The 27,524-nt window shown below is 41.0% G+C and overlaps 1 protein-coding gene across 1 annotated transcript; it reads right to left on the bottom strand.

Moving 5' to 3' along the window:
• Positions 1-42: 42 nt before the first annotated feature.
• mns1 (meiosis-specific nuclear structural 1) lies at positions 43-27,524 on the bottom strand. Its single transcript, XM_078530338.1, has 10 exons — positions 27,371-27,524; positions 22,865-23,086; positions 16,273-16,400; positions 11,571-11,673; positions 10,596-10,825; positions 9,329-9,545; positions 9,121-9,228; positions 6,366-6,623; positions 5,162-5,287; positions 43-302 (listed from the first exon to the last, which is right to left on the bottom strand). Exons 1-10 carry the CDS (start codon positions 27,371-27,373, stop codon positions 195-197), a joined length of 1,503 nt encoding a protein of 500 aa, XP_078386464.1. The 5' UTR covers positions 27,374-27,524; the 3' UTR covers positions 43-194.

The raw sequence follows: 27,524 nt of genomic DNA, 5'->3' as shown, positions 1-27,524 counted from the left end.
GTCTAAAAGACAGATCTTCTCCATAAAGATGAACAACTTCATAGTGATTTATATTATTTATTTATATAATGTCATTAACATTCACATCAGTTACATTTTCAACTCCACAATTAAAAATAGAAATCAATATAAATGAAGTAACTGTGCTGGCTACTGCAGCCATGCTTTAAATGCCAAACATGATGGGTACAGGTCTAACAATCCCAGCCTTCATCTGAAGACAGATTGGCGCTTCCTTTCTTGAAATTTTCTCTGAAGTCATCATCAAACAGTTCAAGTTCCTGTTCATCTCTAAATACCCCCTTTCAAAGATACATATGAGAAAATAATTAGCTTAATCATCAAAAAATGCAATCATAACCGTAGCTATGTTCATACAATAAACTGAGAATAATTAAACTGAAGTAAAATTAGTGTCAATCATTCATTCATTGTTTTTTTGGCATATTATTTCTTTTAAAGTTAACTCCCTGTCCCTGTAGAGTAAAGGAATCTATATTCTAGGAGCCCTCGAGTCTTCCATATGCGACAGTCCCTAGCTGATTGTTAAGCTCAGAAACTTTGTTAAGTTTGAACACATGTAGTCAGAGGCGTGGACGTCTCACACGTGGACTCATGAATTCATTAAAAACATGCAGGACCTCAATGGACACACCATTGGCTTAAGCTGTAGCTCCATATTAAACAAGACAATCATCTTTTATTTTAAAATGCTTACAATGAACTGAAACAATTATTATTTAATCTCTCAAATTTAATTATGGGCCAATTGGACATCAAGGCATAACTCTCACCGAAGCTAGACTATTAGCCTGTTGCACTCTACTGGTCTAACAACCATACTCCCATCTCTCATTTCTCCTTGTTCAAAGCTGTCAAATCAGACATGCTCCCCACCTACTGAAAGTCACCATCAATATCTTTGACTGTGACTGTTGCACATTGCCATTCTTCTTCAACTCTCCACTGCTTTGACAGTCAACTATTCCAACATTTTCTAACATACTTCCTGCACTGTCCAGCTCCATGGCATGGTTGTCCTGCTTCTACTCCTCTCGGTTACATTTCCCTTTCTTATCCCAGGGTCAGCTCTGATATACCCCATGGATCTTCATCATTTAGCTTGGTAATATTACCCACAAGTTTGGGATCGGCTGATGACACCCAGGCTTACCTCACTACCTCCTCCTTTGACTCCCTCAGCTGTTGCTACTGTCTCAACTGCTTATCGAACATGACAACCTAGATGAGTCAAATTTTCTCCAGTTTAAAGTCGTTAAATCCAAAGCATTTAAATTCCTGCAAATGCCTTTATGTCTCTGGTCTCAAGTCTATTTCCATGCTAACCTGCCTAAGAGCTGTAGAATAGTGGTATATTGCTCAACCATGAGTTTGACTTTCTCACCAATTTTTTTTCTTCCATGTCTATAACGTCTGCATTCAGCCCTTATTCTGCTGCCAAAACCATAATCCACAATTTTGTCCTCTTGCAGCTGGATTTTTTCAACCCTTTTCTTTCTGGCCTCCCACTTCTACCATTCATAAAATAAAAATGATCCAGTAGGTTACGACCTGACTAAGATTCTCGCCCTTCAAACTCCTCGACAGACTCACCCTCCTTATATCACTGTGCACACACTCCAGTTCAACACTAAACTACTACTTCCCTGCTTCCTCTACTACACAAACAGCGGTCCTGACCTTTGGAACTCCCGTTTTCAGCATCTACGTCTTTCCATCTCTTGCCTACATTTGAAAACCTCAAGACCCTTCTCTGCAGCTATGCTTTTGCCCCCATGAAGCGCAGTCTCAATTTCCCCCTCCATCCCCAAAGTGATAGACATCACTCTGCACATATGGAGTACTCTGGAAACATGTAGCTCAAATGTTAACCTCACCAGACAAATGCCAGATAATAGCCATCTCTAACAACAGAGAATCTAACTATTTCCTCTTGACATTCAATGGCATTACCATAACCAAAACCCCCAACCATCAACATCCTGTAGCTACAAGAGCATGCCAGGTGTTGGGTGTTTTGTGGAGAGTAACTCACCTCCTAACTGCAAAGCCTGTCCACCACCTACAAGGCACAAGTCAGAAGTGTGATGGAATACTCTCCATTTGCTTGGACGAGTGCAGCTTCAACAGTGCTCAAGAAGCTTGACACAACCCAGGACAAATCAGCCCGCTTGATTGGCAGCCCATCCACTACTTTAAAACATTCACTATTTTCACCATCGACCTACCATAGCAGCAATGTGACCCATGTACAAGAGACACTGCAGCAACTGGCCAAGGCTCCTTCAATAGCACCTTCCAAACCCGCAACCCTTACTGCCTAGAAAAACAGGGCAGCAGGTATATGAGAACATCACCACCTGCAGATTTTCCAAGTGACACACCATCCTGACTTGCAAATATATCGTCATTCCTTCACTGTTGCTGAGTTAAAATCTGGGAACTCCCTCACAATAGCACTGTGGTGTATCTACATCACATGAACAGCAGTGGTTCAAGAAGGTGGTTCACCACACCTTCTCAGGGTCAATTAGTTATAGGTAATAGATGCTGGCCTGACCACTGATAATCACATCCCATAAACAAATAAAAGTGTTTTGAAGCCAATGTTGATCTTGAGTTGATTGTGCACAAGTATCAATAAACATATTAATTTGCTTCAATTCTTTTATCCCAGTAGAGCTTTTGAAAAAAGGGGAAACTTAGAGTTATTTAAAATCAACATGCAGAAAAGGGGCAGGAAATAATTCATATTGTTTGCAAACAAATCCAATTCAATAAAAATAAAGAAATCAATAGAAAGGACTCAATATAAATTACCTGCCTAATGTTTCACATGCCTTTGACACAGTTGACTATACTATCCTCCTCCATTGTTTCTCCACTGTCATCTAGCTGGATGGGACTGCACTCACCTGGTTCCATTCTTATCTATCGAATCTATCCCACTTGCACATCGTGATCTCAGCTGTCTCTCATGGATCAATCCTTGGTGCCTTCCTATTTCTCATCTATATGTTTCTCCGTAGTGATACCATCCAAAAACACATCAGTTTCCACATGTATGCTGACAACATCCAGCTCCACCTCTCTCAACCCATCCATGGTGTCCAATTTTAAGACTTTTTAACCAACATCCAGTATTGAATGAACAGAAATTTCCTCTAAATACTGGGAAGACCAAACACATTGTCTTCAGTCTCCGCCACAAACTCTATCCTTAACTGCCTGCCTACTCCATCCATCTCCCTTAAGGCTGAGCCAGACTATTTGCAACCTTGGTTTCGTATTTGACCCCCTCAAGCACTTCCGACCACATATCCTTGCTCTCGTCAAGAATTCCTATTTCCACCTGTCTAATGTTGTCAAACTCTGCTCTGCCTCAACTCATTTGCTGCTGAAACCCTCATCTCTGCATTTGTTGCCTCTAGACTTGACTACTCCAACTCTCACTGGTCTGCCTCTCTTATTCTACCCCCACATAAACTTGAGGTATCCAAAATTCTGCTGCCTGTGTTCTTATTTGCACCAAGTCCCATTCACCCATCACCCCTATGACCACTAACCTATGGTGGTTCCCATTTAAGCAATGCCTCAATATTAAAACTTCTCATCCTTGTTTTTAATCTCTTCATGGCTCTTGTCCATCCCCAACTCTATATCCTCCTTCAGCCCCACAACCCTCAAGAGATATCTGCTCTTCTGTAATTCAGACTTTTTGCGCATTCCCAATTTCAATCACTCTACCATTGATAGCTGTGCCTTTAGCTGCCTGAGCCCTAAGCTCTGTAATACTCTTCCATCTCTTCGTCTCTCTCTACCTGACTTTCCTCCTTTAAGATACTGCTTAAAACTTGCCTATTTGATCAGATTTTTGAACATCTGCCCTAATATCTCATGTAGTTTAGTGCCACATATTGTTTTATAATGCTTCAATGGAGCTCTTTTGAAGGTTCAATTGCATTAAAAGGCACCACATAAATACAAGTTGTTGTTATTGACTGCACAATTAGTGCATTTGGTAGAAAAATGATAACTGGGTAACACAACACTTGGGTGTAGTTGGAGATATTGATAACAAAATTTAACCCTGGTTGTTCGAAGACAGAAAGGCTCAGACTTCTCGTAACTTGCATATGTTCCAACAACGCTAGTGCTTACAGTTGTACTTCATCTCATTCATAGTGACGGGAATTCCAGGTGTTCAATGTCTGGGAGAGTATTCCACAGCCAAGTGAAGTGATACATGAAGCTTCACAGCTGCTCTTCTGCTATTTCCTTCTCTACTATCATGAAGCTGTTAATGTATATAATATTATTGGAAAATACTTTTCTTTTAAAATATAGGTTTAGTCTGTGGGTGTGTCTTAATTGGATTAAAGCCAGCTCATCTGGGTGCTTTGATTTGATGTGTACTAGTTTTGAGATGGAAGAGAGGTAGAGTGCATTTGCATTTCTTGAATAGCGCATTCAAGATGTGGGGTGAAATCTGGCACCTAGCTAGCAGAGACCAAGCAATATGTTTATACTACTAATAAAATTGGTACTATGAAAGGGGTTTTATTGTTAGAAGAGGTGGAGCTCAAAGAGGCTGGTGATACAATGAGAATCTACATTCAATGAGATGTGCTGGGTATAACCGATAGCAGTTTTCGTGTATGCAGGGCAGAGGCAATGTAAGATCAAAGCAGCTGTAAGCTTACAACTGTCTCCACAGGAACCAAAGTGAGAGGAACCTCATTTTGAATTCTTACAGTGAAAATGCTTTGCCTGGTGTCTGGTTCAGTCAATGGGTTGCTGTTGCATTAATGGAGATTAATTTGGGAATTTGTTAAAAGTTATGATAGTAGTAATTTGTAGCCATGTGTATATATTTAACTTGTGTAAATTAATAAATGTCTCATGTATTTTGGTATAAAACCTCTCAAGAACTGGTAGTCTGATTCCTGAATTTAGAGTTGCATCTCAAACATACCACTTAAAAATATAGGTTATGATAGTTGTTTAAAGTTTCCCTCTGGGATTTTTAAATAACTCAGTTTTACCATCTGCTGGGTCATAACATCTACGTAATAAATACCAAAACCCTAAAATTCTATAATTCAGCTTCTAAACCGGTAAAACTTCTCACTACACATACCTTTGGAAGGTAGCCTAGTAGTTTGCTGGCATGCTCTTTGAGAAGTTTCTGCCTTTCTTCCTCAATTATGGTTTGAAGAGCTGCCTTCTTCCTCTCTTCTTCACGTTGTCTTTCAAGTTCCCGTTGCTAAATAATATTAAGCTTATTAATCAAAATGCATTGGAAGCCATATATGGAAACACACAAATTCCTGGCCTTCTGTGCATGAAGCAGGATGCACTAGGGCCTTGACTGAACTTAGTCACAAGTTACATTTTTTAAAATGAAAAATACTGAAATGTAGTCTCTAGTATAAAGTGAGATACAAAAACATGCACTTTTTGTACACACCAATAGGTTCCTTTACACTTCAAATATGTGCAGACTATGTTTCTAATAATGAAGTAGTAACTTTGCTATAAGAAATCAAATAGAATCCCTGAACAAAGAGCTATTAAGTAACAAATAATGTGATACTTTTTGGGCGGGGGAAAAGAGGAGAGGCAATATAAAATAAAGAGGGTGCAGGAACAGAGGGAGTAGATGTGCGCAAATCGTTGAAGGTGCAAAGGCAAGTTAAGAATGCAGAGAATAAGGCATACAGGATCCTAGGCATGGAATACCAAACCACTAAACTTATGGTGAACTTCATAAAACACTGGTTCAGCCTCACTGGCATTTGGTGTCCAACTCTGGGCACCACACTTTAGGAAGGATTTTAAGACATTGGAGAGGGTTCTGGGGATGAGAGACTTCAATTATGCAGATAGATTGGAGAAACTAGCACCTCCATCTTATCTCCTCTCAACTTTCTCTTCTTTAATGAGAATAACCTCGGATTGGAGAAACTATCTGTTCCTTTGGTGGCAGAAAGCTCAAGAATCAGAAGACACCAATTTAAAGTGAATGGCAAATGAACCAAAGATGACAAGAGGAAACACTTGATTTTTTTTAAACAAAGCGATTGTTTAGGATCTGCAATGCACTGCCAGAGAGTGTGGTGGAACTAGATTCAAATGTGATTTTCAAAAGTCAGTTAAGTGAAAAAATTTGCATAACTACTGGGAAAGGCAAGGGAGTCAGACTAACCGAGTAGCTCTGACAGAAAGCTGCCACAGGCACAACGTATGGCCTCTTTCTCTTTCTGTGTTGTAACCAATCTATGATTCTATAACATATTAATGGCATTGGGAAAAAGGTATTTTAAATAATGCACATTACGTACTTGGTTTGCTTCAAATTGTTGGCGTCGATCTTCAATGATTTTCTCCACAGCCTTCCTATGCTCAAGCTGTTTCATACGTCTTTTCTGTTCATTCATCTGTTCAATACGGTCATCCTCTGCAAGTTTAGCCATCATCTTCCTTCGTAACTCATCCTCCTCCTCTTTCTCCACCTGCATACGCTTCTGTTTGAAAGCCATTTGCTCTTGGTAGGTCTGTTGCATTTCGAGACGCTGATGAATTTGCTTTTCCATGTCTGCCTGTAAAAGTAAATGTTAAAATGTGAAGCTTCTTTACATTATCTTAGAATATAATTTAACTGTATAGTAAGGTGAAACAATAATATGTAGTTGGGAATACAGTTTCCAACTAGAAGCTCACCTCTCCATGGTGGAGAGGATTGCTTGTAATTTTATCAGTTGTTTTCGTAAGCCATTACTTCAGATGAAAAACCAGAGTACAACTATGAAATCTTCTATTGTGGTACAGTTAAGGAAAACATCATGCACACACAAGTACTCAAGCTTGCTGATGTCCATGAAATTACTGCATTATTGGTTGATTTACAGTCTTGCATGTGTAAGAAGCAATTTTTAGATTTAGTACGACCTGAAAATTCATATTTAGATTAGTTATATTGCAGGAGTGTAGTAACTGAGGGCAACTGTTATGATGTGGCAGGTGATTTGTGCCAGGCGGACCATATCTGCAAGGGAAATTGGCTACGCTATCACAACAGTTTTGCAATTTGTATTTATTACGAGAAGATTTGTGCACTGAATTCAGAAGTAGTGAGTCCACTAACTCCTTTAGTGGTTTTAAAAATTAAATTAAAACTTTTATTAACAAAAGAAAGGAAATCAAACACATACATAAGATTACATTTACTTAATACAATAACAGATCCCAAAATTCCTAATTAACCTGACTCCCAACTATACACCCCCTTTAAGGCAACAGTCAAAAATAGATTTTAAATTTAAATACGCAATCTAGCAAGGTTACCACAGCACTCACTCAACAGTGGAATTCCAAAGGCTTTTTAACACACCTTTAGTTACTGGATACAGTAGACTTCTGCAAAAGTGGCTAGAGGCTTTTCCCTAAGGCTGCTTTACATGGTGTACCCTTCAAGATGTTACACTGCCACCCCCACATAGCCTTCCATCCTTCTTTATATATGTTTCTTTCTCTTTAATGTGTAAAATCCCACTGTTCTACATGTCTTTGGAAAATTACTTTTCCCATATGATAAAAATCTTTCATGTTGTCAATATGGCCCTTTTTCCTTTTGGGAAAAATAAACAGAATAACCTTGCCCTATTTACCTTGTTAGTTGTAAACATCCTAACATCCCTTTGAAAATAAAACAACTCCCCACTTATCTTAAAATGCAAATTTCATTCACACTTTATCTACTGACTCAAACTCTAGCTCACTCATAAGCATTTCAAAAACCCTTTTAACACCTGACTCTTCTGATAATTTCAACCGTGCAGTCTATCTGACTCTAATTCAATTAAATCAGTCACACAGACAGAACCATCCACACTCACAACCATAAATCTACCTTACAATATCCCACGGTACTATTATGAAAAATATGATAGTTTTGTAACACAACATTGATGCAGATTTTTGCAGAATTACAATGGGTAAAGCTATTAGCACTGTAATGTTAGAAATCTAGAAATTGTTGTCAGAGATATCCTACTCCTCCACAGGGTGTACTGTGCCCTTGCTGATAGACTTGGCATTAAACTGACTGCAACAACATGAATTTGCTGTTCTTGCGCACTAGTTCCACAATAAAAATGGCTTTAAAAGTAGGGCTGGTGCATTGAGGAGTAAGTTTTTAAACAGTGACAAGTGATCATATCTGCTGGATAACCTCTGCCTCTGAAAAATTATTTTTACAAGTGTGGAGACTCATTCCCTCAGAAGATAATTCATGCTGGAGATTTAATTTTTTCCTATCTGCCTCTTCTCCCTTTCCCTTAATCCCATCTATATTTTATTTTCTATACATTATTTAAATTAAACATTTATTTTCTGCTTTAGACAGTGTGTCTCAAGGAGGATTCTTCAATCCAACTGATTGAAGAGCTTTACTATTTCATGCCCTGATCATAGCCGCCATAGATCCCCGACAAAGGAATCTGTATTGGAAATGACACTGGATTAGAAGAATTCCATGCTGAGAAGCCTGTGGAATCTATGGGCAAGTGTCAGCGAGGTGAATGGCAAGTGCCATTCCTTCACCATTGACAGCTTGCATTCTTCACACTACAATTAATATTCATATATTATAGAATGGAGAGTTTTTTAAAAAAATAGGAAATCTCTTCACTCCATTTGTAATGCCAACCGAATCCTTGCTTATGCTAAATAATGGACATTTATGACAACGATTATCTGATTTCGCACAGTTTTCCAATAAATTACACATGGTATTTAGATCCAAGTATTGGGCTTCTAAAAAAATATATATATTTTCAATATATCAATATATTTTCAAACTCTTAGCTTGACCAAGTTGAAATGAGTTCAACAAAACAATTACTTACCCAGAGATGAAAATATCAAGGATAGCAAAAGTTAGATACAAATGTATCAGGCTCAGTTTGATACCTATTTTTTAATTCAAAATAATAATTGCATGTTTTCAATGCACTTTTTCAATATATGTACTGCCAGGAACAAGTTAACTTTTAATTTAAAAACAAGCCGACGATGAGAAGTCTTTTTGATACTAACTATTTCTTGCTGTCTGCGAGCCTCTTCTGCTTTTTCAAGATACAGTTCTTGTCGGATATTCTCCAGCTCTTCACGATCATGCCGTTTCTTTTCAATTTCCTCAGCAAGCTATAGTGAAAAACAAGCCAATTATTTGTTAGAAATTGGATTTTAAGAGTTAGAGTATTATAATGTGCATGTAATGATAGATTAAGCAAATTTATGCTACCTTTTTGTACAACGTATTTTTCTGTTCGTCTCGTTCTCGAACTTTGGCCATCCGGTCATCTTCTCTGCTTTGCTGCGCATTAGCAAATTCCATAACTTTTCTGTTCTCTGCTTCCATTTTTTCACGTTCCATCTGCTTCCATTCAGCTCGTTGCTTCTGGAACTCCTCAATGTATCTCTGAGTTTCCTTCATCTTCTCCATCTTCAATTCTCTGTCCCTATGTAGCAAGAGTTAAAACAACAGTGGTGATAGTGAATAATATTTTCAAGGGGTATATTTCCAATATCACAAGCAAGAATTAAGGAGTACAAATGTTAATTTATTAAAAGTTCAGAACACTGTCATTACTGCAGCATAGATTTGAAAAATCCTGAGCTTTTTATTTGTTTGTAAAGAGATAAAATGTGATCAGCTACCTTGCCAGGTACCTTTTTGTGTTGGGATTGTTTTGATCTTTTAATTACTTTTGAAAAAGTGCCAGTGTTGGGGGTGGGGTAGGGGGACTGTGACTTGGCTTTCTGTTGACCAACTACTGTGCCATAACATTCCAAATGACTGTTCACTTGGTAAGCATGAGTTTAGGAATCTTATGCTTTTCCCAGAGTCTAAGTCAATAAAGGGGGTGGGAGAGGTTGTGAGATTTACACTATTCATTACACATTGTAAAAATGTAATTCATAAGGATACTTTCTTCCCCAAATCACTTTTCTCTCTCTTCCCTGAAGGTACTAGCCAATCTAACCACTCAGCTATTCTTCATGTGCCAAGCCTGAACTTGTTCTCACCCAATGACTACACACACATTTTCAAGTCTTTGGATAACAATCAGGGGCAGCACCTTTGGGTGATATTTTCCACCTTCTTAGCTAATAATTGCTGAGTTTAACTGGGGCAATTCAACTGCTGCCCAAACTGATATCAGCTACTTAGCACAGATGATGCATTGGTCAGTGAGAAGCTCACTATAAATATATTTGGGAGATGATGTTGGAAAGAAATGTCTAAGTGTTGACATTAATTCATAACCCTGTCCAAGGGCAATCATATCCAGTTGCTCCCACTAAATGCATTTATTGCACTCTTTAAAAACAAGTGACATCCAGAGGTAATTTAACAGTGCCACAGGCTTTATATGAATAAAGACTCATAGGAAATTACATTCAAAATGGGAAAAAGATTTGTCCAACATAAAAATACATCCTCGTTTTAATAAAACATTTCTTTTGGATAAAATTCAAAAATACTAATTAATTCAAAGGAAGTTTACCTCTGATCTTCATCATAGATCTTCCTTACAATTTCATCAATCCTTAGTTTATCTTTTAGGAATTCATCATATGCTTCCTGTCTCTTTTGCTCATTTTGATCAAGTTGCTGCCCCAGCTCCTTCTGATATTTTACGGCTTGTTCATGACGTTTTTGTTCCTCCTTAATCTCCCCCGCTGTAGCTTTCTCATGTTCTTTCTTCATCAATTTAGCAATCTCAGCCTCTCGTTTCTAGTTTAAAAAGATAACCATGTCTATTATTCCAGAGGCTACAGTTTTTCCCAACCCCCATATAAGAGCATATAGTTCTTGAAAAATATCAAGCCTTATTTTTCTTATAATATAGATTGTGCATAATCCAAAATTTTAAGCATTACAGAAACATATTTTGCAAAAAAGAAAATAACAGTTTTACTTGAATCGTACCCATGCACTTAATCAAAGCATGACAATTTACAGGTTTCTAGTCTCACTTTGCCTTTGGAACCAGTTTTCAACCAAATCACTGGCTAATGTGGATATAGAAAGACAGAAAAAAACTGGTAAATATTCTAAACCTGAAGTAGTTTGGAAGTGGGAAGCATTAGTTAGAAATAAATGACAAGGAAGGCTAAAGTAAAAAGATATTAGGGTGGAAAAAAAGGTCAGGATGAGTAGAATTATTTAAGAATTAGCATTTATTTTAAAAATGTATAGGATTTATATTGACTTTGTTTCACAATGTGTGACACAAAACCTTTTTTAAAAATATCTAGCAGCTGACCAAGAATAATTCTCTGGACCTGTCAGCAGAATGAAAGACTAAATAAAAGCATGCAACATAATATGTATGCTTAAACTGGAATCAGTCTATAAGGGAAACAAAAGTGTGATTTTTGACCTTGTAACACAAAACCTTATAAATGTGGTACCTCCTTTCTGAGCTGTTTTTATTACTCAATTTTTGAGTCACACATCTTTTAAGCACAGTACTTACAATCTTCTCTAAACGATTTGCTTCTTTTTCAGCTATCTGGGCAGCTCTTTCTCTGTTCACATAAGCAGCCTTCAACTTGGCTTCCAACTCACGAAGCTCAAGACTAATTTAGATATGCAGAAACACAAGAATAACTAACAACATAATCAATAATCACATGAAAAAGTAGACCAAGTAGCATAATAACAAATGGTACAATGAGCTGAATTTTCTTGGTCTTTCACAAAAAATGTTTTGGTCCCATACAGCAATATAAACCAACATAGGTCATGGCCAACAAGTCTCCACAATGAATACTCTGGAAAAGGGAGAGAAGTTACAGACTGTAGAGTTAAGGTGGTGTATATACAATGACCCAATGCTATACAAGAGGAACAGAATATCAGCAGCAAATACATCCCGAAAATTGGGAGTAATCATAATTACTGGATCTAATAAGCTAGGTGTTGTAGAAGAAATTTGTTGCTTTTTGGAGGGCTGGGGTTGGGGTCGAATACAGCAACACTTGTTTGCATGTAGAGGATGAAGCAACCTCACAGGATTTTGGTACAATGATGTAAAATTACACTGCCAAATGATTAAACTACCACTTTTTGAAAAGCAAAATACCACAGATGCTGGAAATCTGAAATAAAAACAGAAAATGATGGAAATTCTCAGGACTGGCAACATCTATTGAGAGAAACCGTGATGATGTTTCAAGTCAATTACCTTTCATTAGAATGCATGACAAAAGGAATACAAAAAAGTCAAAAAGAAAATGCACACTAAATTACCAAGGAACATAAAAAAGCAAAGTATTCCACAAACAGAAATTACAAAAGTATAAAATCAGAATTGGGATAGGGCCAACAAAGGGTACACACGATAAACTCACCTGGGAAACTAACATGGTACATATTAATTACATGGGAAGAGATCAAAAAAGATAGAAAGAAAGGAGTTTGATAAATGAGGAACTAACCTAGGTGTATTTTTAAAAATTAATTCACGGGATGTGGGCTTCGCTGGCTGGGCCAGCATTTATTGCCATCCATAGTTGCCCTTGAGAAGGTGGTGTTGAACTGCCTTCTTTGAACCGCTGCAGTCCATGTGGTGTAGGTACACCCACAGTGCTGTTAAGGGAGTTCCAGGATTTTGACCCAGTGACAGAGAAGGAATGGCAATATATTTCCAAGTCAGGATGGTGATTGACTTGGAGGGGAACTTCCAGGTGATGGCGTTCCCATCTATCTGCTGTCCTTGTCCTACTAGGTGGTAGTGGTCATGGGTTTGGAAGGTGCTGTCGAAGGCGTCTTGGTGAATTCCTGCAGTGCACCTTTTAGATGGTACACACTGCCGCTACTGTGTGTCGGTAGTGGAAGGAGTGAATGTTTGTGGATTTAGTGCCAATCAAGTGGGCTGCTTTGTCCTGGATGGTGTCAAGCTTCTTGAGTGTTGTGGGAGCTGCACTCATCCAGGCAAGTGGGGAGTATTCCATCACATTCCTGACTTGTGCCTTGTAGATGGTGGACAGGCTTTGGGGAGTCAGGAGGTGAGTTACTTGTCGCACGATTCCTAGCCTCTGACCTGCTCTTGTAGCCACAATATTTATCTGGCTAGTCCAGTTCAGTTTCTGGTCAATGGTTACCCCCAGGGTGTTGATCGTGGGGGATTCAGTGATGGTGATGCCACTGAACATCAAGGGGTGATGGTTGGATTCTCTCTTGTTGGAGATGGTCAATGCCTGACAAGTGTGTGGCACGAATGTTACTTGCCACTTGCAACCCAAGCCCGAATATTGTCCAGGTCTTGCTGCATTTGGACATGGACTGCTTCAGTATCTGAGGAGTCGCAAATGGTGCTGAACATGGTGCAATCATCAGCAAACATCCCCACTTTTGACCTTATAATGGAAGGAAGGTCATTGATGAAGCAGCTGAAGATGGTTGGGCTAAGGACACTATCCTGAGGAAATCCTGCAGCGATGTCCTGGAGCTGAGACGACTGACCTCCAACAACCACAGCCATCTTCCTTTGTACTAGGCATGACTCCAACCAGCAGAGATTTTTCCACCCCAGTTCTGCTAGGGCTCCTTGATGCCACATTCTGTGAAATGCGGCCTTGATGTCAAGGGCAGTCACTCTCACCTCACCTTGGGAGTTCAGCTCTTTTGTCCATGTTTGAACCAAGGCTGTAATGAGGTCAGGAGCTGAGTGGTCCTGGCGGACCCCAAACTGGGTGTCAGCGAGCAGGTTATTGCTAAGCAAGTGCCGCTTGATAACACTTTTGATGACCCCTTCCATTACTTTACTGATGGAGAGTAGACTGATGGGGTGGTAAGTGGCCAGGTTGGATTTTTCCTGCTTTGTGTGTACAGGACATGCCTGGGAAATTTTCCACATAGCCAGGTAGATACCAGTGTTGTAGCTATACTGGAACAGCTTGGCTAGGGGTGTGGCAAGTTCTGGAGCACAAGTCTTCAGTACTATTGCCGGAATATTGTTAGGGCCTTTGCAGTATCCAGTGTCTTCAGCCATTTCTTGATATCACATGGAGTGAATCGAATTGGCTGAAGACTGGTTCCAGAGGAGGCTGAGCTGGATCATCCACTCAGCACTTCTGGCTGAAGATTGTAGCAAATGCTTCAGCCTTATATTTTGCACTGATGTGCTAGGCTCCTCCATCATTGAGGATGGGGATATTTGTGGAGCCTCCTCCTCCAGCGAGTTGTTTAATTGTACACTACGCTGTTTGGCATGCAAGTATTCCTGTGTTATAGCTTCACCAGGTTGACACCTCATTTTTAGGTATGCCTGGTGCTGCTCCTGGCATGCCCTCCTGCACTCTTCATTGAACCAGGGTTGATCCCTTGGCTTGATGGTAATGGTAGAGTGGGGGATATGCCGGGTCATGAGATTGTGGTTGCATACAATTCTGCTGCTGCTGATGGCCCACAGCACCTCATGGATGCCCAGCCTTGAGTTGCTAGGTTGTTTGAAATCTATCCCATTTAACACATTGGTAGTGCTATCCTCAATGTATGGAGGGTGGAGGGTATCCTTAATGTGAAGGCGGAACTTCGTCTCCACAATGACTGTGCGGTGGTCAATCCTACCGATACTGTATATCATTTACAACCACTGCATCTGTGGCAGGCAGGCTGGTGAGGATGAGGTCAAGTCTGTTTTTCCCCTCTTGTTGGTTCCCTCATCACCTGCCGCAGACCCAGTCTAGCAGCTATATCATTTAGGTTCAGTCAGTAGTGGTGCTACTGAGTCACTCTTGGTGATGGACATTGTAGTCCCCCACCCAGAGTACATTCTGCGGCCTTGCCACCCTCAGTGCTTCCTCCAAATGGTGTTCAACATGGAGAAGCACTGACTCACCAGCTGAGGGAGGGCGGTACGTGGTAATCAGCAGGTTTCCTAGCCCATGTTTGACCTGATGCCATGAGACTTCATGGGGTCTGGAGTCGATGTTGAACACTCCCAGGGCAATTCCCTCCTGACTCTATACTATTGTGCCGCCAGCTCTGCTGTCTCTCCTGCCGGTGAGACAGGACATACCCAGGTGATGGTGGTGCCTGGGACATTATCTGTAAGATATGATTCCATGAGGATGACTAGTCTGTGAGACAGCTCTCCCAATTTTGTCACTAGCCCCCAGATGTTAGTAAAGAGGACTTTTCAGGGTCGACAGAGCTGAGATTGCCGTTGTTGTTTCCAATGCTTAGGTCGATGCCAGGTGGTCTGCCCGATTTTTCCTTTTTGTGACTTTGTAGCAACAGTTTGATACTGTTGTAGCATCGGTTTGATACAACTGAGTGGATTGCTTGGCCATTTCAGAGGACATTTAAGATTCAACCACATTGGAGTCACGTGCAGACCAGACCAAGTAAGGATGACAGATTTCCTTCCCTAAAAGGACATTGGTGAACCAGATGGGTTTTTTTACAACAATCGACATTGGTCATCATCAGACTTTTAATTCCAGATTTTTATGCTGTGGCGGGATTCGAACCTGGGTCCCCAGAGCATTACACTAATCCAGCGACAATACCACTATGCCCATCGCCTCCCCCCATATGCTATAAATACTTTGTAGCAGTTTTTAAGCAAGTATAGATGCAAAGAAAGGAGGATGAGAGAGAAAGAAAGAAGTCAGGAGGAAAGAATAGAGGTCTGAAGTAGGTTGGATAGTAGAAGGGTGGATAACAGGAGTGATTAAATGATAAAAGGGATGATGGTGCAACACAAAGCAGGTGGTAGTAGAAGAAATAAAGCTGTAAAATGGCAACAGTAGTTTTGCTGTTAATGTTTGTTAACAACAAAATACTGCAGATGCTGGAAATCTGAAATGAAACCAGAAAATGATGGAAATACTCAGAAGGTCAGGCAGCCTCTGTGGGGAGAGAAACCATCGATGTCAGAAAATTGACATTTAATATTTATTCATCAATCTATAACCTAGTTTGCTCAATTTGTGATCATGGATCATCTGGGAAAGAAAAACTGGAGCCTCAATCTCTTTTCAACATCATTAATTGCAAAATGTTTCTGGTCATTCATTTTTTAAAAAAAAAATCCTTCCCTCCTTTCGGATTACCTCAGTCTTCATTACAATGAGCTACCCTTCAAAAGATAATTAATTAGCTGTGATGTATTTCTAGAATGTGATGAGGCAATATATATATAAATTTGACATGTTTCTTTATCTTACCTGTTTTCTCTGACTTGCTGTCTCATTTTTTCATCTTTTAGTTGTTCATATTTTATTCTTTCCAGTTCCTTGGCAATTCTCTCCTCTTGTTCTAGCTGTTTTGCCTTCAGTAATTTTCTTTTTTCTGCCTATTACAGAGAAATAGTCCAGCACAATAAAGCATGGGAATCACATATGTTAACCAATGTAAATAGGCTCTTCAAAAGAACATTCCTAATGACCAATGCAATTTAATTTTATACATGTATGCACTTGAACTACATTTTACTTTATTGAATGTTAACAAGTTAAATTGAAACATTTATATAGTGAAGCCTTTAATCAGCATTCCAATTATTCATCTTCCTAGTTATTTGCTAGAATTTTCTCAGCAAAAAGCCTTGAGCCAGGTAACACCTTATTGCATAGCATCAATCTCCACATATCTGAAATAAATCAACCTCAAAACTAAATTCAAATTAGTATTATTTATATTGTAATTATCTTCTTTCCCATGCCTAGGGATTGTTGTATGACCAACATTTGGGTATTTTCAATTATCTGCCGATTTCTAAAATCCAGCATTATGAGGATATTGAAGGTTTCATTATATATTTTTTTCAACTGGCTTTTTAAAAACGTCAAGGTTATGTAGCCTTTGCCTTCCAGTATTATAAATTATTTACAGCACAGAAACAGGCTGTTCAGCCATTAGATCCAATGTTTATGCTCCACACAAGCCTCCTCTCACCCTATGCTGAGAGTTTAGCAAATCACTGTAGGAGTATGAGAAAGAAGCAGCATATTTGATGTAAAGTAACCCATCAATACAATGGAGACACAGTCACAAAAGTAGTTTCCTATCTCTTCACAGGCTGCTGGGAATTTTTCATACCAGCCTTGATAATTCAAAGTTATGTGGAAGTGCAATGATTCAATATTCAACCAATAAGTTACAAAATGGCAAATGAAACAAATTAGTTTTTCCTTTTTACAAAGGTAACTAATGTTGTAGCTACGTCAGCTTCTCCATCTTAGGAGCCCTTTCTAGCAACCACACCTTAAAAAGTTGTGACAACCATTTCAGAGGATATTGTCAAGTTCATAACCAAACCTCTCAGGTGCTCTCTCTTCATCTGAGCACCATAAAATCAATCTCCTTTATGAACTTTGAAGAACCACATAGCCTCATAACCTTTTGCAGTATCTGGTGCCTTCAGTTGTTTCTTGATATTACGTGGAGTGTATCAAATTCATCTGTGATGCTGGGAACCCCCGGAGGAGGCCAAGATGGATCATCCACTCAGCACTTCTGACTGAAGGTGGTTGCAACTATCTCAGCTTTGTCTTTTACACTGATATGCTGGGCTCCCCCATCATTGAGGATGGGAATATTTGTGGAGCCTCCTTCTCCAGTTCATGGTTTAATTGTCCACCACCATGCAATGGTTTTACTTCAAGGTTCATCCCAAGCAACTCTTGGCACAGAATTCAGTGCTCTGTGGGTTGTTCTCAGGGATGCACACCAAGATAAACATCAACTGCGGCGAGAGGACCATCAGCTTGGTGAAGGATGCTTTTTGGTCTGCCCGAAACCAGTCAGTCTTCCAGTGCAAAGAGTTTTCCACTGCCAAGTGTTGTAGTCTAGCAATTGCAAAGTCCAGGACTATGTACTGAGGGACACACTAAAGCTTGGGGCAGCTGCCACAAAGCTGCAACGGGGAAAGACCATTGTCAAAGGCATAACTGCCATCGTACGCTGAGGGGCTGAAAACTGTGAAATACCTCTTGGGCTATATGTTTGAAATGTAAAGAGCACTGTAAATATTGACTGTAATTGTAAATGAAGTAATAAACATACAGGAAAAACTCAGCAGGTCTGACAGCATCTGTGGAGAGAGACAGAGATAACATTTCAAGTCCATATGACTCTTTTTCAGACCTAAAGGGAGGTAGAGATGTGGTGAAATATATACTGATTAAGGGAGGTGGAACCGGTGAAGCTGGATAGAAGGCCAGTGATAGGTGGAGGAAAAGAAGAGATGGCAAAGGATGTCATAAACAAAAGGTCAAAGTGTTGTTAATGGTGGTGGTACTGGCTAAATGAGGTGCTAATGGTGACATTAAGAAAGCAAAAGTTGGAAATTTTGCTTCCAATTTCCACCCCCCATCACTTTCACATGGTCCATCTCCGACTCTTCCCTTTCCTTCCTTGACCTCTCTATCTCAATTTCTGGTGATAGACTGTCCACCAATATTCATTACAAGCCCACCAACTCCCACAGCTACCTCGACTACAACTCCTCACACCCTGACTCCTGTAAGGACTCCATCCCATTCTCTCAGTTCCTTCGCCTCCGTCACATCTGTTCTGATGATGCCATTTTGCAAAATAGTGCTTCTCACGTGTCTTCCTTAGCCGAGGTTTCCCACCCACGGTGGTTGACAGGGCCCTCAACCGTGTCCGATCCATCTCCCGCACTTCTGCCCTCACACCTTCTTCCCTCACACCTTCCTCTCCCTCCCAGAACCATGATAGGGCCCCCCTTGTCCTCACTTTTCACCCCACCAGCCTCCTCATTCAAAGGATCATCCTCTGCCATTTCCGCAAACTCCAGCATGATGCCACCACCAAATACATCTTCCCTTCACCCCCCCTGTCAGCAGTCCGTAGGAACCGTTCCCTCCAGGACACCCTGGTCCACTCCTCCATCACCCCCAACACCTCAACTCCCTCCCATGGCACCTTCCCATGCAATCGCAGAAGGTGCAACACCTGCCCCTTTACTTCCCCCCTCCTCACTGTCCAAGGGTCCAAACAATGAAGCAGCGTTTCACTTGCACTTCCCTCAGTTTGGTCTACTGCAATCACTGCTCCCAATGCAGTCTCCTCTACATTGGAGAGACCAAATGCAGACTGGGTGACCGCTTTGCAGAACACCTTCGGTCTGTCCGCAAGCATGACCCAGACCTTCCTGTCGCTTGCCATTTCAACACACCATCCTGGTCTTATGCCCATATGTCCGTCCTTGGCCTGCTGCAATGTTCCAGTGAAGCTCAACGCAAACCGGGGGAAACAGCAGCTCATCTTCCGATTAGGCATTTTACAGCTTTCCAGACTTAACATTGAGTTCAACAACTTCCAGACCATGAACTCTCTCCTCCATCCCCAACCCCCTTTTTCATCCCCTCTTTTTCCATATTCATTTTTATTAATTTTTTATCCACTTATTTTCATTACCATTTTTAAAATTAATTTCCATTTTCATTCATTGTTTTATCCCCAACTTTAATCCTATTTTTGATCTTTCCTCCCACCACTGTCCCCTCCCCCGACCCCATCCCCACAAGGGCCATCTGTCATTTTCCAGGGTGCTTACCCTGGTCTGGCCATTATCACATTTTGCTTTCTTAATGTCACCATTAGCACCTCATTTAGCCAGTACCACCACCATCAACAACTCTTCGACCTTTTGTTTATGACATCTTTTGCCATCTGTCCTTTGCCTCCACCTATCGCTGGCCTTCTATCCAGCTTCACCGGTTCCACCCCCCCTTAATCAGTATATATTTCACCACATCTCTACCTCCCTTTTGATCTGAAGAAGAGTCATGCGGACTCGAAACGTTATCTCTGTCTCTCTCTCTCTCCACAGATGCTGTCAGACCTGCTGAGTTTTACCAGCATTTTTTGTTTTCATTTCAGATTTCCAGCATCCGCAGTATTTTGCCTTTACAATAAACATATTAGAAGAAACAAAAAAAACTACTGCGGATGCTGGAAATCCAAAACAAAAACAGAATTACCTGGAAAAACTCAGCAGGTCTGGCAGCATCGGCGAAGAAGAAAAGAGTTGACGTTTCGAGTCCTCATGACCTTTCAACAGAACTGAGTAATATTAGGAAAGGGGAGGAGGGTACCCCTCTCCTAATATTACTCAGTTCTGTTGAAGGGTCATGAGGACTCGAAACGTCAACTCTTTTCTTCTCTGCCGATGCTGCCAGACCTGCTAAGTTTTTCCAGGTAATTCTGTTTTAGTATTGGAAGAAACTGAGTTGTTTTTACACTTTACATGATCATTCAAAGTTGACATTACATTATATGAATAAAGTATATTTTTGGAAAAATATGTTGAAATTCCAGGTGCTGTTGGAGTCTCTCTACAATGAGTAAGTAAACCAACTACCTTAAATGATGACCAACTGAATAATAAAATTCCTGAAGGCCAGAAACTCAAATGAACTCAAAACAATGATAAACCTAGAAGAAAATGGATTCAAATTAGAAGTGAAATCATTCACTATTACTTCTAAAAAAGAACACAACAGGATTTTCTATGCTGGTTTCCCCCATCTCCCACCATAATTTTGGCAGATCAACAGAACAGCATAAATGTATAAAAAACAACTGTTGACATGCTACTCCAGGAGGCGTGCCAATCCATCATCTAGGTTATAGGAGGAGATTGCAAGAACCCAAGTGGAAATTTTCCCCAATAATGTCCAGTGAAAGAAAATCTGACTCTGCCTTTTGAAGAAACTTATTTCCTGTACCCAGAGGTGAATATCTGTGTCAATTTTTTAAAAAATTCTTTCATGGGATGTGAGGCCAGCATACAAGATCAGCATTTGTTGTCCATCCCTAATTACCCTTGAAAATGGTGGTGAGTTACCTTTTTGAACCATGGCAGTTCATCTGTTATAGATATACCCACAGTGCTGTTAGGAAGAGAGTTCCAGGATTTTGACCCAGTGACTGTGAAAGGAATGGCGATATAGTTCCAAGTCAAGATGATGTGTGGGGCTTGGAGGGCATATTGCAGGTGATGGTGTTCCCATGCATCTGCTGCCTTTGTCCTGCTCAGTGATAGAGGTTGTGGGTTTTGAAGGTGTTGATGAAGGGACCTTGGGCAAGTTGCTGCAGTGCATATTGTAGACGGTACACACAGCTGCCGCTGTGCGTCAGTGGTGGAGGGGTACGTCACTGGTGGATGGAGTGCCAATCAAGCAGATTGCTTTCTCCTGGATTGTATCAAGCTTCTTGAGTGTTGTTGGAGTTGCATTTATTCAGGCAAGTGGACAGTATTCAATTACACTCATGACTAATGCCTTGTGGACAGGCTTTGGGGAGTCAGGAGGCGAGTTACTCGCCTCAGAATTCCCAGCCTTTGACCTGTTCTTACAGCCACAATATTTATATGACTAGTCCAGTTAAGTTTCTGGGTCAATGATAATTCCCAGGATGTTGCTGGTGGGGATTCAGCGATGGTAATGCTATCAAATGTCAAGGGGCGATGGTTAGATTCTGTTTTGTTAGAGATGGTGATTGCCTGGCACTTGTGTGGCATGTATTTACTTTGCCACTCATCAGCCCAAGCCTGAATGTTGTCCAGATCTTGCTGCATATGGGCATGGACTGCTTCAGTATCCGAGGAGATGTGAATAATAGTGAATACTGCAATCATCAGCGACATCCCCACTTCTAATCTTATGATGGAGGCAAAGTCATTGATGAAGCAGCTGAAGATGAAAGCATAAAATACCACGGATGCCAGAAATCTGAAACAAAAATAAAAATAGCTGGGAAAACTCAGCAGGTCTGACAACATCTGCAGAGAGGAATACAGTTAACGTTTCGAGTCCATATGAATCTTCATTCATCAGCTGAAGACGGTTGGGCCTTGGACACGAGGATAGCTTTAAGACATGGAGACAAGGGAAGTGTTTAATCTTGATGTATTGTAATTTCTTGTGAACAACAATAAACATTTTCCTCAAGTCCTAGAATTTAATACTTCAGCCATCAAGCTGGTGCTGCTCATTGCTGGCTGAAGTAGAAGCTCCAGCATCAAATTGATGGATCTACAGCAAGCAATGATACGCAATATTTGTCCCATGTTTGACCACTAACTGAGCTCATCCATCACCAGAACCACTTATTTCAGCCTCCCATTCACTATCATCTATGAAGTCCAGATTTCAAAAAATGTGGCCGCATGTATCATGTCCTGCACCAAGTCTCACCTACCCATCAGGCCCATTCTTGATGACCTACACTGGCTCTGTCCTCTGACACATTTGTTGCTTTTATAAATCCCTCCATAGCCTTGACCCACCTATTTCTGAACTAGCCTCCACGACAATATGCCCTCCAGAACATCCTGTTCCTTTTATTCCTATGCATCCCCCTCCTTTTGCCCCTTTGGTGGCAAAGCTTGGTCCCACTGTCTGAAACTCATTTCTGAAATCTCTTTACTCTCCACCTCTTAAAACAGCAAGAGCCATCTCAGTCTCCTTCTTAATCTCATCCTTCTCGGCCTCAGTATTCCTTTTGCTTACGTACATTTGGGAAGTGCAAGTTACTAAATAAAGTGCATTTAAATGTACTAGTCACATTTCTGTCAGGAAGTTGAACGCTACGTTAAAGCCAGAACAACAATGATAAGTGTCTGAATTTCACTTAAAAAGTGAAATATTCCACATTCATAGAACTTAGGAAACATCAGTAAATCCCACTTGAGATAATGCATGCAGGCCCTACAAATCAAAACCAATTAAACAATAACCAATACATAATGAAATACTTAACTAAGAACTCTAGTAATTAATTTACCTTCATAATTGCTTCTTCCATCAATTTTTCGTGTTCCATATCCCGTAACATCCTTTGAAAGCGTTTCCTTGGTGCCAATTCGTCAGATCTCATTCCGGCAAGTATAGCCTTTTCCTTTTCCAATTTTTTAAGAAAATCTGCAAACACTGTGTCCTCGTCTACTTCATCTACTGCCGTTAGTATCTGTTGCTTTTTCACTAATTTAGTTGGACAATAAGTAGCCTGTTGATAATAAAGAAGAAAGTGGACATTTTGAAACATTGGCACACGTTTAGCAAAAATAATTTCCTCTTCCAAAATGCAGCCTGTGAGACATCTAAACTTCAGATTTCAAAATTAATTTGAACGGTACCTGCCGACAGTTCTCCCAACTAATGAGAATGTAATTGTTTACAACAGGATATAAAGTTCTTGACATAAAGATGCTTTTGTAACCACATCAGCCTGGCTGCATGCAGAAATAAGAAAAAAACAATTCTGGATTTCCCCAAGCAGACATTGCTCAAGTTGAAATAGCCTACAAGTCACTTGGACCTGTTATTTTGTCTATAGGCTGGTTCTTAATAGCTAAGAACTGGTGCAAATCCCACCAGAATGGAAAAGTGCTAAAAGCACATAATTTTCTGAAATTTGGCCATTTCCATAATCAATCACAGGTCAAAGAACAGACTTGCATGAATCCATGAAGTACATCAGTGATGGCGATGGAAAAATCACATGAAGTGAAACATAAATGGACCAAATAAAGTTTCAAAATTAGGGGACAAATACCCCAGACGTATTACAAAGCCTCAAAAAAAATCTTGTCTATTTGCAGTCTTTGCCAAAGCTGAAGCAGCAGATTAAGGAGCGATTAAAAATTTAAGGAAAGGAAATCTTTGAAGTAAGCTTAATCCGCAGCCAAGTGGTTTGATAGCTAAAGTTAAGGACGGTGCTGCACCATGTGTTTGCAGGGAATGCCCTTTGTACTCCTGTTTCCCACACAGTGCATGATGGCGACTCCTATTTGACCCCAGCTTCAAGGTCCCGACCCAAAACCCTGCCACTGGTTGGGGAAATCAGTGATAAGGAGTCATCGATGTGAAACTTTCACCAAGAGTGAGGGTTCTTTTTAATTTGTATGGCTGGGGGAGCAGTTATAGTTCAATGTCAATGTTAACAATCCATTCAATGACTTTAGCTGATGCAATGCAAATGGTTGAAATGGCACCAGAAATGGATTTCCCAGGGCAAAGGTTCAGTATATGGATGATGGTCTGACTGTATATGGATGATGGTCTAACTTGGATGGCCACAGTCACGATTTGAGCTGTTCCTCACGTTCTACTTGGGGAGCAAATGGCCACATCTTCCTTGACCCGTCCTCAAGCAACTGAGGGTTGTTCAGATTTTCTGTGGAAGGTTGAAACCTGGAACTTTACCATGCGGGTCAGTTACCAGGTTGCAGTTGATGTCTGCAGTCAACCATAAAGTGTGCCATCGAGAGGTGGGACTGTTGTTAGTTTGCTGGATGTGGAATGTGTCCCGGTAGGGAACATGGGATTTCAGATGAGTGCATGGTTTTTTTTTCGAGATTCTGTGTGAATAGGAGTGCTTCATTAGCTGTCAGCCATTCGTGTTCTTTGAGGAAGATGGGAAGAACTTCCTATCAAGGAACATAGAAAAACTTCATGTCCAGTTCTGTGACTGACCACTCACCAATGACTCAATGCCAAAATATCTTGGCATCACTCTTGATGTTCACTGACCTATCGACAACACCTCCAGAACGCCGGAGCCCAGGTCAAGATGAGATGATTCTCAAATGGAAACTGCTAGGGCAGCAGAGCCAACACACTACACAATGCTTCACTCATCCTAGTCTACCTAACAGCAGAGTACTGCTACTTAACCTGGCTCAGGAGCCACCACACATAGTAAATATCTACCAGTGGGAGGCCATGAAGATTATTTCTCGGACATTGAGACCAACAGAGCTTGAGTGGCTTCCTGTGTGCCAGCACATATTAAACCTCCTGATGTTTGCAGGGAAAAAGAGTGAGGCAAGTGAAGAGAAATCTACTTACATTGCTACTGCAATGTGGAAAGCTTCACATAGTGGGGTGATTGAGCTTGAAATCATGATATCTGATTGGACAGCTTAAAGGAAGATCTTTGGGTAGAATTTTTCATATGGCGGGCGGGCTCAGCGGGAGTGGTCACGGTGCCGCCATTTTATGCAGGCGAGCCAATTAAGGCCCGCCCAGCATAATATGCAAGCCGTAGCGCTCGGCGCTACATGTGCGGGTGGGGGGGAGGAGGGAGAGTCGGGGCCAGCGCAAAAGACCACTTCAATCTCCCTGAGGCACAGAGCTGCCTCAGGGAGATTGAATCGATATTAAAATTATTAAATAAAAAGTTTTTTAAATTATTTAAACATGTCCTCTCATGTGACATGTTTTTATATTTATGAATTTTAAAAATTTATTTAATAAAAGCTTTAGGAAACCTCATCCCGCTCGTGGGATGAGGCTCGTGGCCCGCTTGGGCCTTAAGGTTGGACAGGCAGTGTTAACAATTACAATAATTGCCTTGTTATTGGCCTTAATAGACATTTTACATTAGGCAGGCGCGCAGCCAACTCCGTAATGCACCCGCCAAACGAAATATCGTGGGACTGCGCAATGACGTCAAGACGCACGCCTGATGTCATTGCGCGGCGGCGTGTCGGGCCTATGCCTGCATGCCAACTGAAAAATCCTGCCTTTTGTATAAATTGTGATTGGATCCACGTGTCCCATTTGCTGCTGAAATCTTCATCCATGCCTTTATCGCCTCCAGATCTATTCCAACATTCTCCAGGCTGGTCTCCCAACCTTCATTTCAACCAAAACTCTGCTGCCTATATCCTATCTCACTTGCCCACAATCTATTTGTTAAAGAAAACTTAAATACCTTAAAATGAGATGATGTTAATGCATCAACAACAGTTGAATCTATCTCGTTAGTTCAAGCTGATGGTTCAAAATTAATTATTTGTGCCTATTATAGGGTTCCAGGACAGAGATCACTTGATAACAAAGCACTTGGGTTGTAAATTGCTAAAGCATCTGAATTGAGATTACAATTGAAATGAAAAGGGTGGTACTGGACAGCCCTGTGTCACCAAGACATCACTGACCTACATTGACTGACACTCTACAAACATCTCAAATTTAATATTTTCATCCTCAGGTTGAAATCCCTCCATTTTCTCACCCCTCCCAATCTCTAAACTCTCCCTTGCCTCCAAACTTTGTTCTTGACTTTGACATTTTATACATCCCAAGGCTACATTCTGGAATTTTTTCGCAAAACCCTCGCATCTGCTCCTACTTAAAACCCACCTCTGTGATCAGCCTGTTGGTCACCCCTCCTAAAATGTATCTTTCCTTCACAGCATCCCTTTTAAAAAATTAAACGTCAAGGCGAATACACATACATACACAAAAAAAAATGACTTTGAGAACAGGGTACACCCTCAGCATTTAACTGTGATGCGGCGCAAGTATTCCTCAACACTTGCTCCCCTCGATAAATGTAGGCTTACCCAATGAGTAACTCTTTTCGAGTCAAAACAATTAACTAAATTAACAAAAACAAGGGATAAATCAAGCACAGCCCCTAAGTCAGGTCAGCTGTAAAATCAAGGAAAAACTTTAAAGGAACCTTACAAACATCAAACCAAAATGTGATTAAAGGGGTCAACAAACCACCCCAGTCCCCGCAGTGCCCACCGGGCACGGAAGGCCTCGATGGTGCCGGCAGACACCGCATGCTCCCTCTCCAGGGACACCCGGCCGCGAACGTAGCCGCGGAAGAGGGACAAACAATTGGGTGGGACTCCCCCCTCGATCGCCCACTGCCTGGACCTGTAAATGGCCAACCTGGCCAGGCCCAGGAGCAGGTTCACAAGGAGGTCCTCCTCCTTCCCGACCCCCTTCCGCACCGGGTGTCCGTAGATCAGGAGCGTGGGACTGAAGTGCAATTACCCAATGAGCAGTTGAACTTTACAGGACCCTGGTTCAATCCCTGGTTTGACTAGGGGGTTGGGGCAAGTGTTTCAATTAGTCTCAGGATTCCTAGGCCTCACAGCTATTCAGAAGAGATAAAAGCAAAATACTGCAGATGCTGGAGATCTAGAACAAAAACAAAAATACCTGGGAAAACTCAGCAGGTCTGACAGCATCTGCGGAGAGGGGGATACAACTGACGTTTGGTTGGGTCAAGATTGTGGTGCAACAACCCAAACCTTCTCACTCTGCAGAGTGGCCCCGGACAGCATTGGCTGACTGGCGGAGCAGATGTTTAAAGTATACCCACAAAGGGTTAAAGCACGAAGTTTAATAAGCCAAATTTTGAAATCATTATGGGGCTATACTCTAGAAAGTGACTCCAGCCAACAACCATGAACTGAGAGCAGACACATTCGGGAGACACACCTCTCTCTCTCTCTCTCTCTACCCCCGCCCCCGCCAAAACACTTACCATCTTTTACTTCAATAATATGAACTGTGTTTTATAAATTATAATTTCCACAGCTACAAACAGCCGATCGATTTTCACACCCCCCCGCCCCCGGCCCAGCAACGACCGTTGCCCTAGAAACGCCGCCCGGCGCCTTTTCCCACCGCTCAATAAC

The sequence above is a fragment of the Cetorhinus maximus genome, chromosome 26 (assembly GCF_964194155.1).
Source record: "Cetorhinus maximus chromosome 26, sCetMax3.hap1.1, whole genome shotgun sequence".
NCBI lineage: Eukaryota > Metazoa > Chordata > Chondrichthyes > Lamniformes > Cetorhinidae > Cetorhinus > Cetorhinus maximus.
Note: the sequence above shows the minus strand (reverse complement) of the source record. Positions and strands in the feature narration are given on the sequence as shown.

Coding starts and splice junctions, on each gene's coding strand:
- mns1 (XM_078530338.1), bottom strand. Junction 16,401..22,864: donor TGGAAGAAGCAATTATGAAG/GTAAATTAATTA, acceptor TCTCTGTAATAG/GCAGAAAAAAGAAAATTACT. Junction 11,674..16,272: donor CAGCAAGTCAGAGAAAACAG/GTAAGATAAAGA, acceptor TATCTAAATTAG/TCTTGAGCTTCGTGAGTTGG.